Below are 16374 nucleotides of genomic sequence, written 5' to 3'. Positions count from 1 at the left end.
CATGTGGAGCTAGTTTGTCTCTGCTTGTTCATGCAGGGAAGTGAGCCTCTCGGGCCATCATCTGCACTGATCAGCTTCTGTGGATTTATCAGTGTGAGGCATGCAAACCAAATGGCTCAAGGCTGAAACCATAAATGAGATCATCAACATGTCTGTGTGAGACTGGAAAAGAGCAACACTCGGGGAGCTGAGGTTATGAAACATGAACAGGACTGAACCCTTTGTTTACATGTAGGTGTGCAGTACCACCTGTATCCACTAGATGGAGACATGCTATTGATCATGCACTCAACGAATACATTCATGCATTGAATGGTTCCAGATCATAAACAATCAGTTATCTTGATTGTAATCATTTAATTGCTATAGATAGCTCAATTAAAAGCAAAAAGCAGACATTTTTTAAAGGTCTATTGTTGGGCTTTTCATGCCCTTATTTGGAGATATGACAGTGGATAGAGTCGGAAATCAGAGAGACAGAGAGAGAGAGTCGTGAATGAGGAAGCCACAGGTCAGATTCAAACCCAGGCCACCCACTTTGAGGACCACAGCTCCCTGCATGGGGAGCAGAGAGAACTCCCATGATTCCCCCGCTAGCCTCAATGTCATCTTTTGTTTTTGTTTTGATTGAGTGCCCCCTGGTGGTTGATTTTACATGCTGTGCGTTTAATGTTGTTTAAGCAGTGTGTCTTCTTTGTGACCCCCGTCACCAGGCCACTGGGAGTCTTAATCTGTCTGTCTGTGTGATCGCTGCAGGGGGTATGTCCTGGTTGGAGGCTCATCGGCTGCACCTGGGCCCGGTGCACCCCGTCTACAAAGACCTGCTGGTTCCCTCATTCACTCTCTCAGCCTGACTCCCTTTGGTAAACCTCTGACTCCTCACATCTTTTGCCATGACCCACGAGCCGGGTTATGACATTTTATACTCCCTAAAGGTATCTGTAACTTCCATCAGGTGATAGACGGCTCATATTTTCTGTAATAATAGGACTCAGATTGCACACATGTATTCCTCACTGATTGCAGTTTTTCCCTCTTCTTTAATCAGATACCAGACCTTCATGATCAGATTATAGACTCGAGATTAGAAAGCAAAGAAACACACACATACGAGGCGCACAGCTTGATTCCAAAACAAGTTTTTATTGGCCGATTTACAGAAAGTGCTGTAGTGACCATTCCAAAGAAAAACAGACCAAAGAGTCCGGAGAGAGAGAAAAAAAACCAAAAACTTAAAAAAAAGAAAAAAGAAAAAAAAAGAACTTTTACACATTATACAAGGTTTCATGTTAATTTCACCCGTCCTCCTCTTCTAAAACAAATGTCAGGACAACATTAGGGCTCGGGCCGATGCAAAATCCACCAAAGGTTCCAGGGAGGGGAAGTGGGGGGGGAGGTGACGTCACAAGACTAGGTGTCACAGTAGATGAGGGGAAACTCTTAAACAACATAATGAGATCTTTACATGGACATAGAGCTACAGTATACACATACAGGTTCTCCCAGCTACACCCCCAGGGGTGTGATTTCTCCAAGGCTGACTGTGAAGATCAGCCGCCACACGTGAATGTTCCTGCGTCATCGTGGACTCTTTGTTATCAAACGTTGCACACGGACTGGATGGGAGGATGGCCACGGCCAGAGATTAATGCCCGTTCACTTTGAGGTGAAGAAACCTTGGACTGGGTTTTGTGATTATGTCAAATGTGACGCCGCCAAATGCATTCACGTCTCCGCCTGTCCTTGTAATCTTACAGACGCAGCGCACAGCTTCACAGTTCAGGACTGCTGTGATGTGTGACATCACTCTGAGGCCCCACCACACGTAGGCGGGTGTGTTTTGACCTTTTGTTCCTAAACTGTGTTTTAGGTCGTTGAAAGCGTTCCTTTAGTAAAACTCCTTCCAGGGTGAAGATGTTTAGAAACTCAGTTTAAGGTGTTTCTGTGTAGATGGGGAAAACAGAGTTTAGTTCTTTAACTTTTCTTTGTGGCGCTGTCTCTTTAGTTAACATGAGATTAGAGCGATGGCAGATGGAACCAAACTAACGCTGGCACTTACGTTCCAAACTGGACTTTTTACACGTTAACACATACACACAGTTACTCTCCCGCTATGTTGACGAGCAGAGAGGGTGTCCTGAATGGACAACTTTGTAAATGAAATGGTCGTTGCAGAGGAATAGCGAGAACATTTTAGCATGTCAAAGACGTCGTTGTTGACTTGGCGAGCTCATAATGGCTGTAACAGTACGTTTTGCGTTTTCATGTGGACGAAGATGTTTTTGAGAACGTAACGCGTGTGTGGACGGGATCATTTTTGGACACGGAGGAGGAAAACCTGTTTTATGAAATACCCGGCTGCGTGTGGACTCGGCCTTTGACCTCAATGTCTTTGCTAATGATTGAAGTGAAAGAAACAGGATGGGCTTGTTGTCTTCACTGCAGTGGTTCCTCCTCACTGCACTGGCTAAATGAGGGGCAGACGTACGCAGCATTTGCATTAGCAACTTATTTTATTGACTATTAAAATGAGAATGACCAAAAAGGAATTCTAGTACGGATCAGCCCAAGACCCCCAAATTTAGCATGGTAGACACTCATGACCCCCACTGTCCTTGGAGGCGGGTGAACCATGTTCCAGCCTATCCAAACACTGGCATTAAGCAACACAGACATTCAGCTCAAATCTCAGCTAACGGTCACAATATTGGGTCAAATTTGAAATCCTTTAACTCTTTTATTTGTGTTTTTTTACAATTCAATGCGACCCCTCTAATTTTCTTGCGACCTCCCAGGGGGTCCTAATCCTCACTTTGGGAACCACTGCTCTAGGGGACCATGGACAGTGATTATGTTTAGCATTCAGAATGCACATTATGTGATATATTTAACATACTTTCTCTACATAAAATAGGAGCATTTTTCAATATCGTATTCTCATTTCTTTATATTAACTTTAATATTTTATTATAAATATTATATATATTATTGTTACTATCCCTTAAAGTTTGTTTTTATATTAGCACTCATTCATATGATTTCAAATGTTTACTAATTTTTCTAATCGGTTGATTAAATCTGATGACTCAATGTGAGAAGTAATCAGACTTTTCATGTATAAAGAAATATGTTTCCTGACATAGATTTCTCATATTTGATGAATTAAAGTATATTGACATAAAGCTGAAAGTTAAATAAATCAATTTAAAAATGTTAAAATGTCAAGTTTGCACTTCTTCTGAAGGGAGCTGTAATTTCCCATTTTTCCACGTCCCATCAACACAGCCTCGATTAAAGAAGGAGGAGATGGTGGAATTAAAAGTGTCGCTGACTTCCTGCAGTGCGGCGGTGATAAACTTTTGTTTAAAGTTAATTTTGGACGAGCCGAGTGGCGCTCTCGTCTCCGCTGCATCCTTTATATCTCTTTCTGCATCTCTTCCATCTTGTCTTGAGCAGCTTTAAAGGCATACTTCTTTTCTTAAATTTGGGGTCATTTGTAGTAGTTGCTGTAAAATTTATATTTTTCGGGATAAATTTGTCGTCCCTTTTTAAGCCATCAGAGCGGGAAAGCTGATCGGAGGAGCACGCATGTATCGCATCACAAAATTAGTGCAAAAAACAAAGTGGCCTTCTGGATATTACAGCACAGAGAATTATCTACATATAGCGTCTACACGGTTTTTTCCCCTAAAATTAGCTAAATTAGGTGGTAGTAATGGCCCCCGTCTGCAGCGATGCAGAGTCAGTGTGGAAAATAAAGATGCCAAGCTGGCCAGCATCTCCAGTGGGTAATAAAGTACCTCACACAACCCAACTTTAAAAAGTCTGAACTGTCCCTTTAAGAGACTGACTACAGCCAGGAGGCTAACGTTTAAGCTAACAATAACTATCCCTTTAACCCAGTCGCTATGGTGGCAGTGGCTCATCCGTCAAACTAACAAACCCCACCCGCAGTCGGCTGGAATGATCTGAACACTGGGCTAGAAACACACACGGGGGGACTGAGGGGTCCCGTTAGTAAAGACTCCTGCAGGCTAAGGGTTCAGGTTTAGGGTGTGTACATTCAAATGCAAGAGGAAGTGATGTGTGTGTGTGTGTGTGTGTGTGTGTTGTGTACAGGTGGAGAGGAGGCAGAGAAAGTGGTGTTAGGAATGTGAGGGATGGGGGGGGGGGGGAGGGGGGGTCACCTACTATACTCAGTATTTACAAGAAAGGAGCGTATAAAAATGTACAAGGAGACTCCTCTGTCTTCCCCAAAAACCCAGAACTCAGACCCCGACACATGATTACACACAGATTGATTTTTTTGTTGTTGTTTTTGAGTACCATTGAAAATATGCTATTTCTGTAAAATCACCTGGCTGTGCCACGTCGGCTAAATAACATGAAGTATACAAACCAAAAATAGTCAGATTCTTTACTCTTGCAACTCAGTTTTCTTAAATAAAGACTGCTTTGCATGTTCGGGGGACATCACTTTGTGATTGGACGTTAAAACTGAAAGTATGGTGCAGGGTTTCATTGATAAAACTTTAAGATCAGAGCTTTCATGGAGCCTGTAAAAGCAGAGAGATTAATTTGATGCTGTCCCTTTAAGAAGGTCAACAGTTATTTGGTTAATGTGTTGTTTGATGTTTTTTATTAACTGTATAAAACAGAAGGCTAAGGTTAAATCATTGCACTGTGTATGTGTGTGTGTGTGTGTGTGTGTGTGTGCGTGTGTGCGTGTGTGTGTGTGAGATCTTCCAGTAGGGGGAGACATAACCTCATTTTTAGAGCATCAACATCACTTAAAGTCTTTTAGCTTCAACCCTCTGTATGAATGTGTTGCACAATGAGTGTGTGTGTGCTTGTGTGTGTGTGTGTGTGTGTGTGTGTGTGTGTGTGTGTGTGTGTGTGTGTGTGTGTGTGTGTGTGTGTGTGTGTGATTGTGTGTTTTAGTAAGATATCGTCGCTTTGTCCCAGCTTTGGTCCTTCTTGCTCTGGCGTTGCATTCTGGGTAGCTGGACGTCCACTTCCTCCTCGCTGTCGTCTGACTCAGCGCTGGTGATGTCATCATCCTCCTCGTCATCCTCGTCCTCCTCTCCTTCCTCGTCATCCTCTTCCTCCTCCTCGCTGGCCTCCTCCTCTGCAGCCTGGGGCTGCTGTAGGTTCTGTGGTGAGCGATATTCATATCAGAAATCAGGCTTAAGAGCAGGAAACCATGAATTTATTCTTCAAACCCTAACATATCGTTTTGTATCACTTTCTTGTTACTTCAATTTTATTATCTCCCTCATTCCCCGCCCTCCTACCTCCATTGGGTTCACTGTGATCGTGAGAGCCGAGTCGTCCCAGGTCACATCCTCCTCTTTGGACGTCTCTGCCAACTTAACCTCCTGCTGGTGTGTCAGGTGGATGCGGTAGATGCCCAGCACCACGACGACCACAAGAGCAGCGATACACATCACAATGACCACGGTGGCAGCACTCGGCACGCCTGAGGGCAAGACGAGAGAAGAGGGAGGGGTGAGAGGAAACTCTTCAATCTGGAAGAGGAGCTTGATAAAAAGCAACGTGTGCAGGTAGACGTTTTCAGAAATAAGTCATGCTGAACAGATAGTCGCAAACCACTTTGACTCAAATTATTTTTTATCACAGTGTTTTGGTCAGAAGTCTTTCTAAAGGTACGATATTTTTAGATAGTTTAATTTTTTGGATTTATGCTTTTCACGCACCAAAATGTCTTACTGTATGCAAACTAGACTGTGCTTGATAGGCGTCAAAGGCCTAGTGGTTAGTGTGTGCACACTCTCTCTCTCTCTCTCTCTCTCTATCTCTCTCTCTCTCTTTCTCTCTCCCCCTGATGTCCGACTCAATCCACTGTCCTGTGTATCTCATAAAAAAGCAATAAAATAGAAAGGTTGAATTTGATAGAGCCCTGAAATGTGTGAAAAATTCCCATAATGCATCTCACCAGGTTGCATCTTTTCAATTTGCACACACACAGTGAGAACACATTATTGTCATCCTGAAGCCATGTTGTGTATTTAGTGTCAGTTATGGTTGTTTTCCTCACGTTTCTGCGACAACTCTTCACGTTTATTGGCTCCGTTGAATATTGGATGCCTCTCCTGATAGCCTATTGATTTTTTTTTTTCTCAGGTTTCTCAGGTTATATTATATCAGAGAACCTTTAAATAAGATGGGTCCTCTGCTCATGATTGTTATCTTTAATTATTGTGACAGCCTATTGATTTTCTTAGAATGTCATTTTTCTTCCCTTTTTATCAACACTAAGCCACGTTAGTGTGTGTGGCTCAAAGGATCATAATTGCAGCATTCAAGTTGGTTAGCCTTCAGTAATTACTGTTGGGTTGCCATGACATTTTGTTCAGACACTCCTGCCTCACTCAGAGTCAATCATAATCACTATGGTCATCCTTTAGCGTTCACTTTGTGCAATCATTAAGGTAAAAAAAACTTGCTGGTCTCAGTTTTGGAGATCCAAAAGGCAGTCCAGCGTCTTGCATCGGTGTGAGTTAAAGGCCTGAAGACGGACGTATTGTACCAAATTTCCAATAAAAATGTAAGCGTTATAACAATAAGGGCCTCTTCACACAGAGACCTATAGGCCTGGTTTTAACAAAATACCTGCAGGACTATTTTTCATCAGCCTCTTTTGCTGTCTTTATTAGTGTCTTTGTTTTTAGGGCGCAGCAGTAGCTCATTCTGTAGAGCCTTGGGTTGCTGGTTCAAGTCCCAGAACAAATCTGGATTGGCTGCTGGAGAGTTGCCAGTTCAGTCCCCAAGCAGTGCTGAGGCACCGGACCCCCGACTGCCCAGGCGCCAAAGATGACATCTCCGCTTACATGCATGTCTACAGGTCCTGTTTGTGCTCTCAGGTTTATGTGTGTTTGAAGCATGTCTTCCTGAGTCAAGGAACTACACATCCCATAATGTAACTTTATTATCCTGTTTATACTTTTAATACAAGTGTGTTATAACTGCGGCATAACAAGGTGATTAACACATGTCATGTTAGCTAACCAACTAGCTAGCCTGCTAGCAAAACTATCTGTTCGCATTCTGCGCCAAGGGGCAGGAAACATTACCATGGTAACAGCGAGCTCCACCAATCAGAGACGTCGCTGTGACACTCTATGGTCGTGGGTAGTGTAGTTCTATCAACGAGGTTGATATCAGACAAACTTGTGTCTCCTACTGGAGCATAAACCATCGTTTCACACTGAGGTAGCTCGTGGTCAGTCTACCTGTTATGGTTATGACATCACGGCTAATCTGGAACCACACTGTTGAGCCCTATGTTAGGCAAAAAGTAGCTTATATGATTTGGCGACTACTTTTCTGAAGCCAATTCTTTCAGTATTTCCTTCTTAAAAAATGCAAGGATGTAATGTGAAAAAAAAAGAACGTCTAACATTTCTAATTGAACTCTCTTTGCTGCCTGCGTTCAGACAAAAGCTCGACAATTTGCTTCATATTTAAGAGTGATATTTGTTTCCAAGGCCTGCTGAATTTGATTCAAACCAATAAGAGCGACAAAAAACCTGGAGGGATTAATTTAACTGAGCTGTGTGTAAACTACAGATTGTGTCAAAGGTATTTAAAAAAATAAGTTAACCACATGTAATGTAGGTCTCAGTGCAATACACGGCCTGCAAAGATGTATCATAAGCCCTATTTGGTAGCATAACCAGAGCACACGTTCGGGGATTTCTCTTGATCTAAAATGTTTATTTCTTCGGCTCTGATCTGCAGCCTACTGAGAAAACACGACTTCCCGACGCCTGGCCTCGCTTTCCCTCTCCTCTAGTTCCTGCTCGTGTGTGTGTGTGTGTGTGTGTGTGTGTGTGTGTGTGTGTGTGTGTGTGTGTGTGTAACGAGAGTGAGACGTGCAGAGTACTCCTCAGATGATCATTTGATTCAGTCAAGTTCCCCGAGATTTTCACACTAAATCCACGTCCTTTGATCTTCCTCACAGTGAGGCTTCGTGCAACCCCTTGGAGTTACTCGGATGAGTGTTTTCATGTGGTTGAACACACACACACACACACACACACACACACACACGCTGATATTTTCCTTTCACTTTTAAGTCTCAACATACAGCACGATATCATCAGTGAAAGAAAATCACATGCTAAGAGACATAAGTCATCGCTGAATCTCTTCAATGTTTACTCTTTGCTGTTTCTTTGCTCCTGATTTCCATCCACCCACATCCCGTTCTGCTACTCTGACCTCCTTTTCAAACAGACACACACACACACAAGCATGCACAAACACACACACACTCCTCCCTACTCTCAGGGCTGTTAACAGCATTGGCCACTGAACTCTCCAGGATTCTAAGTAGAATCCATTAGAGTGAGATGAATAATTAAATGCGGTGTGGTAGATTTAGACCAATGTCTCTTCCGTCTCCATGTTCCCTTGACTTCATATGACTCGCATGCACCGAGGGAAAGGAAACCGAGGGGGGTGGGGGGGAATTTACACTTCGCTCCATCACTGAGGAGCGCTGCATGAGAGCGGCGGTCTGATGAACAGAGTGATAAACAAACTGGAAAGCAAAACCGAGCGTTCCCCACGATGAGGCCCTGTGTACCCAGGGATGAATGGCTGACGTAAACACTCTTCAAATGCTCATAACCAAGCTAGCTCCTGGGTCTGACTCCCAGCCAGGGGTGTGTCCAGACTTTTTGAACTGCGGTGGCCCAGCTGAGGAACTGACCTGTGCAGGGGTGGCCTGAAGTTTGTGTGCACACACCCTGCCTGTCTGCACCAATCACATCGACTTCTAAGCACAAGCTAATGGCAATGTAATACAAAAGTCCCATCTTTAGCAAGGCAAATAGCCAATCATAGTTAAGAAATTTGGGGTGGCCAATAAGATTTCAAAGGGGGAGGGGGGGGGGGGGGGGGGATGCCATCCCTGGCCACCCCTCTGGAAATGCCCTGTACCTCCGGAAGGTACAGTTAAGCAATCTTCTAAAGCAAACTCCTTCCCCATGATCACATCTTCAAACATCACTTTATTTCATATTGCTCATGTTTTCTGAATCAGCCCCTGTCAAGAGCTCCTTAACTCTGATTGGACACATTCACTGAGCAGGCGTAGTAACGGAACACGTTGAGTATTTAGTCCAAATAGAACCATTGCTCGTTCATTTTTAGTGGCCAAACATCAAAAGAAAACTTGGTTGGTGTTTTTTTACAATCCATACTGTTTCTCGACTTCAATCTAATCTCCACAAGGGAGAGCTGGCATCATCTTTTAGCCCAAAGCCATCTTTTCAACTAGATATCTAAATATGAGTGCGGCTTAAGGCTTTGGCATCAGAAGTGTTTCCCATAATAAACTCAGTAGTATTGATTAAAAAGGCTTCTGTGGCGTGCAGGGAAACTGTACTTGCAGAGCACAAACAGGTGACACATATTGGCAGGACACTTAATCTAATACTTACATCTAGACTGAATCTTAACAATGATCAGCGCACAAAAAAAGTAGTCTCAGTGTTTTTTTTATCAGCAGCTTAAACATCATGGAGCATGTAGATTGTTAACTTAAGCCGTTTTCACATCTGCACTCCTGAAAATATCTAGATAACTTCAGGAGGATATTCTCCTGACCTGGCTCAGGTGTCGCCCCAAAAACCCTATACTGTGATTGGCTTTTTGCTCTGTCAGAGGCGGGACTTATGTTAAATCCAACCATTAGGCAAAGCCTGCTAGTAGTATCTTACACATCAATGTAGAACATTTTCTGTTGCTCTTCTGCTATCTTTGTGCGCCTCTTTAAACATCCCTCCTCCTAAGCAACTCTGGAAGATTTCAGAGACATGCCGTGTGAAACTTTCTTTAAGTTTTCAGGAATGTGTGAAAACGGCTTTATTGGCAGAAAATTGTTTTGGGTTGATTGTGATAAGTTGGGCCAATTTTTTGAATATCTGCATGGTTCCCATTCAAGAAAAGTCAACATTTATAACAACAAATCTTCTTCTCTTGTATGATTAGCTGGAGATTGAACCTTCATCAGATGTTCAATCATCGTTTTGTTAAAGCTCTGTGATTTGACTTTTTAACATCGACAAGTGAATAAGAGAAATCTTCAGCATTTAATATTATATCATCCATTATCAAAAGACAGAATTTCATGAAAATGTCGATCAAATACTCCAAACATTTTGCTTGTTTCGTAATAAGAATCATTCAACACACCAGGTTGTATTTTCTCACCTGAGCTGTGGCTGGGGTACAGGTCATGAATCATGGACGGATGGTGGACCACCTGCATGTACTGGGGCGGGGCTACCATGTGGTTGACTTGTTCTCCAGCTTCTGAACTGTGCAGTACGCTCACCTGTTTGAGAACAGGAAAGCAAGAAGTGATGATGGTGGAAGGCAAAGTGATCACTGCTGACATGTTCCATTCTTACACATGCAGTCTCTCTGTCAGTTCACTCAAACTGACATTAAATTATACAGATGATATTCCAGGCAGGAGGGAGAAGAGACTTAAGAGCAATTTAAAAGTCAGGTCATAAACACCTTTTGGCTGACAGGGTCACAAGGAGGTGAACCAGATCCATCCACACTTCCAAAGGTTTAAATATGGCCACTGAAATATGTTCTAACCGTAAAGGAGCAAAATGTAACTCTGACACCTAGTGTTTAAAATGGGTACTGCAGTCCAAATTGAAAACATTGTAGAGAGCTGTCTCCCCCCCCCCTCCTCTCCAGAGTCGATACTCACGCAGGTTGCCATGTGGTGGACACTGAAGCTTCAGTGTTTATCCAGCTCTGCATCAGTCTGTAAACCTTTCTGTGTTCTAACCTCTCTCCATTTTTCAAAAGCATCCCCAATATTGATCCTAGTTTGAGCACGTTTCTGCTCGTGGAGCTTATTAGAAACATGCAGAGGCTTTTTAGGTCGGGTACAATCACTTCTATCTGAACCAGTTCTCTTGCCCGCTTCCATCACTACAACACCTGTTGGTTTGACCTGATAACTGCTCTCATGTCTGGCAAACCGAGGGGCGTCCAAAACGGCTGTGTGGGGGTGCCTTAAAACCGCCTACCTTCTCTGGTCCAAACAAATCCAGAGCATTCAGGACCAGAATCTAAAGTTAGAAGGAGGACATACTGGCTGCTGCATTGTTGTTAGAGAAGCCAGCACTTCAACATAGCATGTTTCCTAAATGTCTGATCATATAGTAAGGTCATTAGTTCACTAGATATCTTACAGATTGCTTCTTTAAAGTAACCACAGTAATGACGTGCTATAAACAAGATCTCGGGTGAACCATTTAAAGGGATACTTCATCCATTGAAACATGAATCTGTATTGACATTGGGTCATATATGTAGTAGAAATGTGAAATACATTTTGAAGTTGGTGCCTTCTTGGCTGAGAAAAGGCAGAAAGTGTCTTTTTGGCTCATGTTGATGAAAGACACCAAATCCCAGAATGCACAGCACCGCAGGCCACTCCCGCTAAGGTCCTCTAGTTCAGAATCAGAAATACTTTATTAATCCCAGAGGGAAATTCGATCGATACAGTTTCTCCAAAATATATAATATAGCAGTAGAAATATAAAAACATTTACAGACATATTTACTTCAACACATAAGGTAATTTCTTCAACTGATTCCGAGATTTCTTCCAGAATTGATCTTGGAAAGTGGCCCCGCAGCAGCCAAAACACAAGACCGGCCTATCGGCAGCAGCCATCTCGCCGCTATATTTATATTTTTGCACCATTATCAGCTTTCTCCATAGAGCCTGTTAGCATAGCTTCCAAGCAATATGGCGCACGTTAAGTTTCGATTCTGGGAGTGAGTTCCCACCCACTGGTCTGTGATTGGTCTGTAGCTTCAGGGGTCGAAAATATGAGGAACTAGCGTTGTAGTTTCACCCTGCTAACCGCAACAGCTTCCAGTGATGCAAAAATCGTCATTTTGCGTCACTGGAAGCTCCTTTTCAGACTTAGAAATACAAAGATTTCCCATCTGAGGGGAAAATGAGGGAGGGATGCACAACCATTCAAAAATACTCCCAGGTTTCTAATGATACAAAGCTTAATGCAAATGGGTGAAGTATCCCTTTAACTGAAAGGTTCATATTAGCAAAGGTGGAAAACCAGATTGCCCATAAAATTCTCATCACATCTTTTATTAAATTGAGTGAGTGTGAAATTGCATACTGAGTACTGAGTTAAGTTGAAGGGTTTTTCAATTTCTCACACTAAACTTTCTATTTTCCCAGAGATGTTTTGCCACCAAAGGTGGGAAACTGATGCTGCAGCAGTTCATTTTAAATTTGCTCTCAGAGTAAAAGTGTTGCCAGACACCTGAGCTGAGTCAGCGTGGTGACTCTGCCAGCTGAAGCACTTTGATACAGTCACTTGTAAGAAGCAGCACGGTCTTTGATGGCAACTTGCTACCAATGCTGACTATCACAAATGTTGTAATGAAGGAATTTTAATTTGTGCAAATACGTTCAGATCATCTGTTATGTAAGAGCAAATTTTTGGTTGTATTCTTGAAAAAATAAAAAATAAAGAACCTCAGAAAAAGTGTTCTTTAAAAACATGCATTTAGTCTTTTATGAATCATTTTGTGCATAAAATTCATAAAGATTCACGTCTATTAAAAGTTTGAGAATAAAGGTTTCCACATTTCTGGGCTATGGCTGACTCAGTGCAGACACTCTGCAATGGCCGACATGATTCCCATTGAAAGAAACAGGCTGCAAATTCCCATGTGAAAATGTTGCATTGGCCCTAAATGTGCAGCCTGTTGCTGTTATTTAAAGTTAAAAGGACTTGTATAGAACTTTTCTAGTCTTCTGAACACTTGGTCACACAGGTCACACCTACACATTCACACTGACCTCCAGGTTGAACTCGTTGCTGGTGTAGCGTCCATTAAGCTCGGAGCAGGTGAGGCGAAACCTTCTCTCTGTTAGTAGTCCAGGCTGCCAGTTGTAGTAACACACCTGTCGGATCACCTGCTCATAGTTGGACATGGAGTCCACGCCTATGGTGGGAAAAAGGGACAGCCATTTTATTTCATAAACTGTATTTAGGATGTGTCACATGAAAATGAGTTGTTGAAACTGTTGTCATTGGCAGCCAACTTGGTGAAGCCACACGGCTCTTTGGTTTGACAACCATAGTAACCTACCATATATGGACATGCCAGATGTGGAGTTGGTGGCATCCAGGTGTTTTCCCAGCAGGACGCTGCGCTGTAGTTGGAGGGACTCCTGGTCCGGCCTCAGCTCCTCCCCCAACACCAAGATATCACAGTAGTCCAAGTTATGAATGATCTCCTCCAGCACTCCAGGTCGGCGTGCTACACAAACACAAGCGTGCGAACACACACACACACACACACACACACACACACACACACACACACACACACACACACACACACACACACACACAAAATGCCATGATTAGCCTTTTCTGATGTTCAGTACCAGAGGAGTTACAGCATCAGTTTGTCTTTGACGAGCTGCACTGCATTTCCCTTGGAGTCCCATTTAAGGCACCTCAGTTCAGACCTCCTATGACAAGTTCAAATGAGTTATAAAACAGTCTTAATTAAATACTGAGGTTCAATATGACACACAGAAGCATACCTGACCTGACCATGACAACAGACTTGACTGACGAGCAATAAAAGCTACAACGGACAGAATGAACCATGGTGAAAAACTCGAGTCAAGCTTCGTCGACCGTCTGCCAAATGAAAAAAAACCATCCTTGAATTGTCCCTTTTCCTCCTTCACATGTCATGTGTATTTCATTTATGAAGAAGAGGCTTTAAACACTCAATGGAGGTCATGGTTTGTTTCTACAACACTTGCAGTTGGCTTAAAAATGTATTAAAAAATAATATCCAACTTTTCTGTAGGGACTGCCAAAGTGGGCTTGCATACCTTGGTTCTCCTCACACCAAATGAAACAAAATGAATCTACAGATGAATGCATGCGCCCTTAATTGTGGCAGTGACAGCCTAATTGCTGTTGCCATGCCTAGATGACAGGGAAAGAGAAAAACCCTGAACACTTGAAAAGACCATAATTCAAACATTACAGGACACAACACACCTTCCCCTTCTCACAGACTCCAATTATTTGTCATCTCTCTGAACACTGACGGTGCTTTGAGGCTGTGCAGTAACAAGTCCCCTCTGACAGCTCCCGTCACAGCCATGCTGGGAGTCTGCAGCAGTCTACTATAAAACACTGGCCTCCACATCTCACTGTTAACCAGCCGTCACTGTGCAGTCCCCGAGGAGGAGACGGGCTATGGCCATTTAACTGCCTCCCAATGGGGAGAGAGATAGATACATGTGGGGTGTCTGTCTGGAGGGCGTCTCTGGGGGAAAGGCAGAGATGAGGTGGAAACGAGAGCGGAAGTGGAAAGAAAGTTGTGTTCATGAAGATTTGATCTTTTGGTGTGTGACCTTTCAGATGATCACTCCGAACAGGGTTTAGCTTCATGTAGCTTCACGTAGCATTAGCTTCTATGACCTTATTGTGTTGGAAGAGTGAGCAGCAAGGGCTACTTGATAGCAGGCGGACAAATGTTCAGATAAAGCTGCTTTTCACTGAATGTGTAAAGCAACAAACTGCAAACAGAAAGAGTTGGCAAATACTAAGTGAATGTTTGATTAGCATTTAGCATCCTGACAGGCAAATATTTATCTCAGGAGAAAATAAAAAAGGAAGTGAGAAATGTTTCTAATGATTTATTATGTTGCTGTAAACCTGCAGAATGTAATCCAAATCAGAACAGATCACTGCTGATGTAGTCTATAAATTACACTTAAATAATACAGAACAAACTTCTTCTGAGGCAACTTCAAGTATTCGCTTCACTTCACAGCGAGACCGTGACATTTAGGAGAAGAGAACATTGCTCTGAGAACATTTTCTTTTTTTCATTTTTAGAATGAGAAGTAGAAACTTAAAGCGGCACAGTTCCTCAGTACAATCCAGAGCAGGCTTTCCCAACCTTGAGGTCCCGACTACACGAGGGCTTGCATGGAATTTAAATTGGGTCGCCAAAAATGTATACTTTTTAATTAATAAAACATATATTGAATGTTTAAATATATTGAACACAGGCTCCTGTGGGCGACTGTCTGTCTGCTATCCGTTCGTGCAGAAACGCCCTCCCAGCCTCTCTTCCTCTGTCCACAATAATAAACACCAAGAAGCCCAAATGTGCTCGAAAATGAATGCTTACTGACATCACGGTAGAAAAACTGTTACATGATTGAAAACAAATTAGTTTGAGCAAAAAGCTGTCTGTGTTTTGGAAGTCTGAGGTTGCTGGAGGTCTGTGAAGTCAAAGTGGGGTCATGAGTTGAAAAAGGTTGGGACACACGGATAGGTTTGCTTATGAAAACGAATTCTAGCAAATGTTAGCAACATCTTTATATCTTTGTCCATGACATGACTGACTGCATTGACTAAACTTTTCTTAAAGTTGGAAAACTACGGTGGCCGGTATGGGTCAAAAGCCCGGCAACAGCTGAAATTACACACATTTGGAAAAAACGTGCATCATATTCAGAAACGCTGCAAATGCAAACTCCAGAAACAAACGCAACGGCTGGAACAAATGCAACAGTGGATGCAGAAACGTAGCAAGTCAAAAACACACACATTCAGAAAACAACTGCAGATACAGAAACGCTGCAAGTTCAGCCTTCACAACGGAAGTGCTCCAGGCCTGTAGGGGTGCTCTGTGGAACTGTTTATTTACAGGAGAGAGTAAGAGAGACTTGAGGGATTTTGACCCCTACCGGCCACCGTACCAAACACATCACAGGAAGACGTCAAATGTCGAGCTACCAGAGTACTTTCTGACTTCATTTGTCTGCAGATGAAGCCTGTAGCAGTTCCTTCCTCACATTGGCATGTGTGTTTCTATACTTGGGGTAGTTAAGTTCTGCTGAGAAATAAAAGGAGAAGAAGTGCGATAGCTGACCCAAGCTAGTTCAAACTGAAGCTCAGCTGAGTGCAGGACTTCTCCAGGATCAGTTTGTGTCATCATCACGCGGAAAATGCTGAACTTTGAGCTACAGTCTGGGCACTAGTGTAAAAAAAAAACAAGACAAAAAGAAACTGGGCTACGAGACGAGAAAGAGAACAGAAGACGACCATGAAAGCAAAGATGTCAAAGGAAAAGATGATGTGTTACTGAAAGAATTGCAGACATTGCCGCTGAATGAAGGCACCAGAACAAGCCCTGAGAAGATACTGTGCTATGACACTGAGAGAGGACGAAGGCAGGACGGAGCGGTCTTGATGAAAAGACGAGTGAATGACGGAGAGAGAAAGCGGA

At 42.9% G+C, this 16374-nt stretch overlaps 1 protein-coding gene across 1 annotated transcript in view; it reads right to left on the bottom strand.

Moving 5' to 3' along the window:
* Positions 1-1127: 1127 nt before the first annotated feature.
* LOC109986268 (calsyntenin-2) overlaps positions 1128-16374 on the bottom strand; it is a 242381-nt gene continuing 227134 nt past the window's right edge. Inside the window, exons 13-17 of the mRNA XM_020636858.3 lie at positions 13192-13362; positions 12899-13044; positions 10243-10366; positions 5295-5479; positions 1128-5153 (exon numbers count right to left, since the gene is read on the bottom strand). Of these exons, the coding sequence (XP_020492514.1) occupies positions 4938-5153; positions 5295-5479; positions 10243-10366; positions 12899-13044; positions 13192-13362 (842 nt within the window). The 3' untranslated portion in view covers positions 1128-4937. The remainder of the gene's footprint in view (positions 5154-5294; positions 5480-10242; positions 10367-12898; positions 13045-13191; positions 13363-16374) is intronic.

Source organism: Labrus bergylta, chromosome 11 (assembly GCF_963930695.1).
Source record: "Labrus bergylta chromosome 11, fLabBer1.1, whole genome shotgun sequence".
Classification (NCBI taxonomy): domain Eukaryota; kingdom Metazoa; phylum Chordata; class Actinopteri; order Labriformes; family Labridae; genus Labrus; species Labrus bergylta.
The sequence above is the reverse complement of the archived record's forward strand: the minus strand, read 5'-3'. Positions and strand labels throughout refer to the sequence as shown.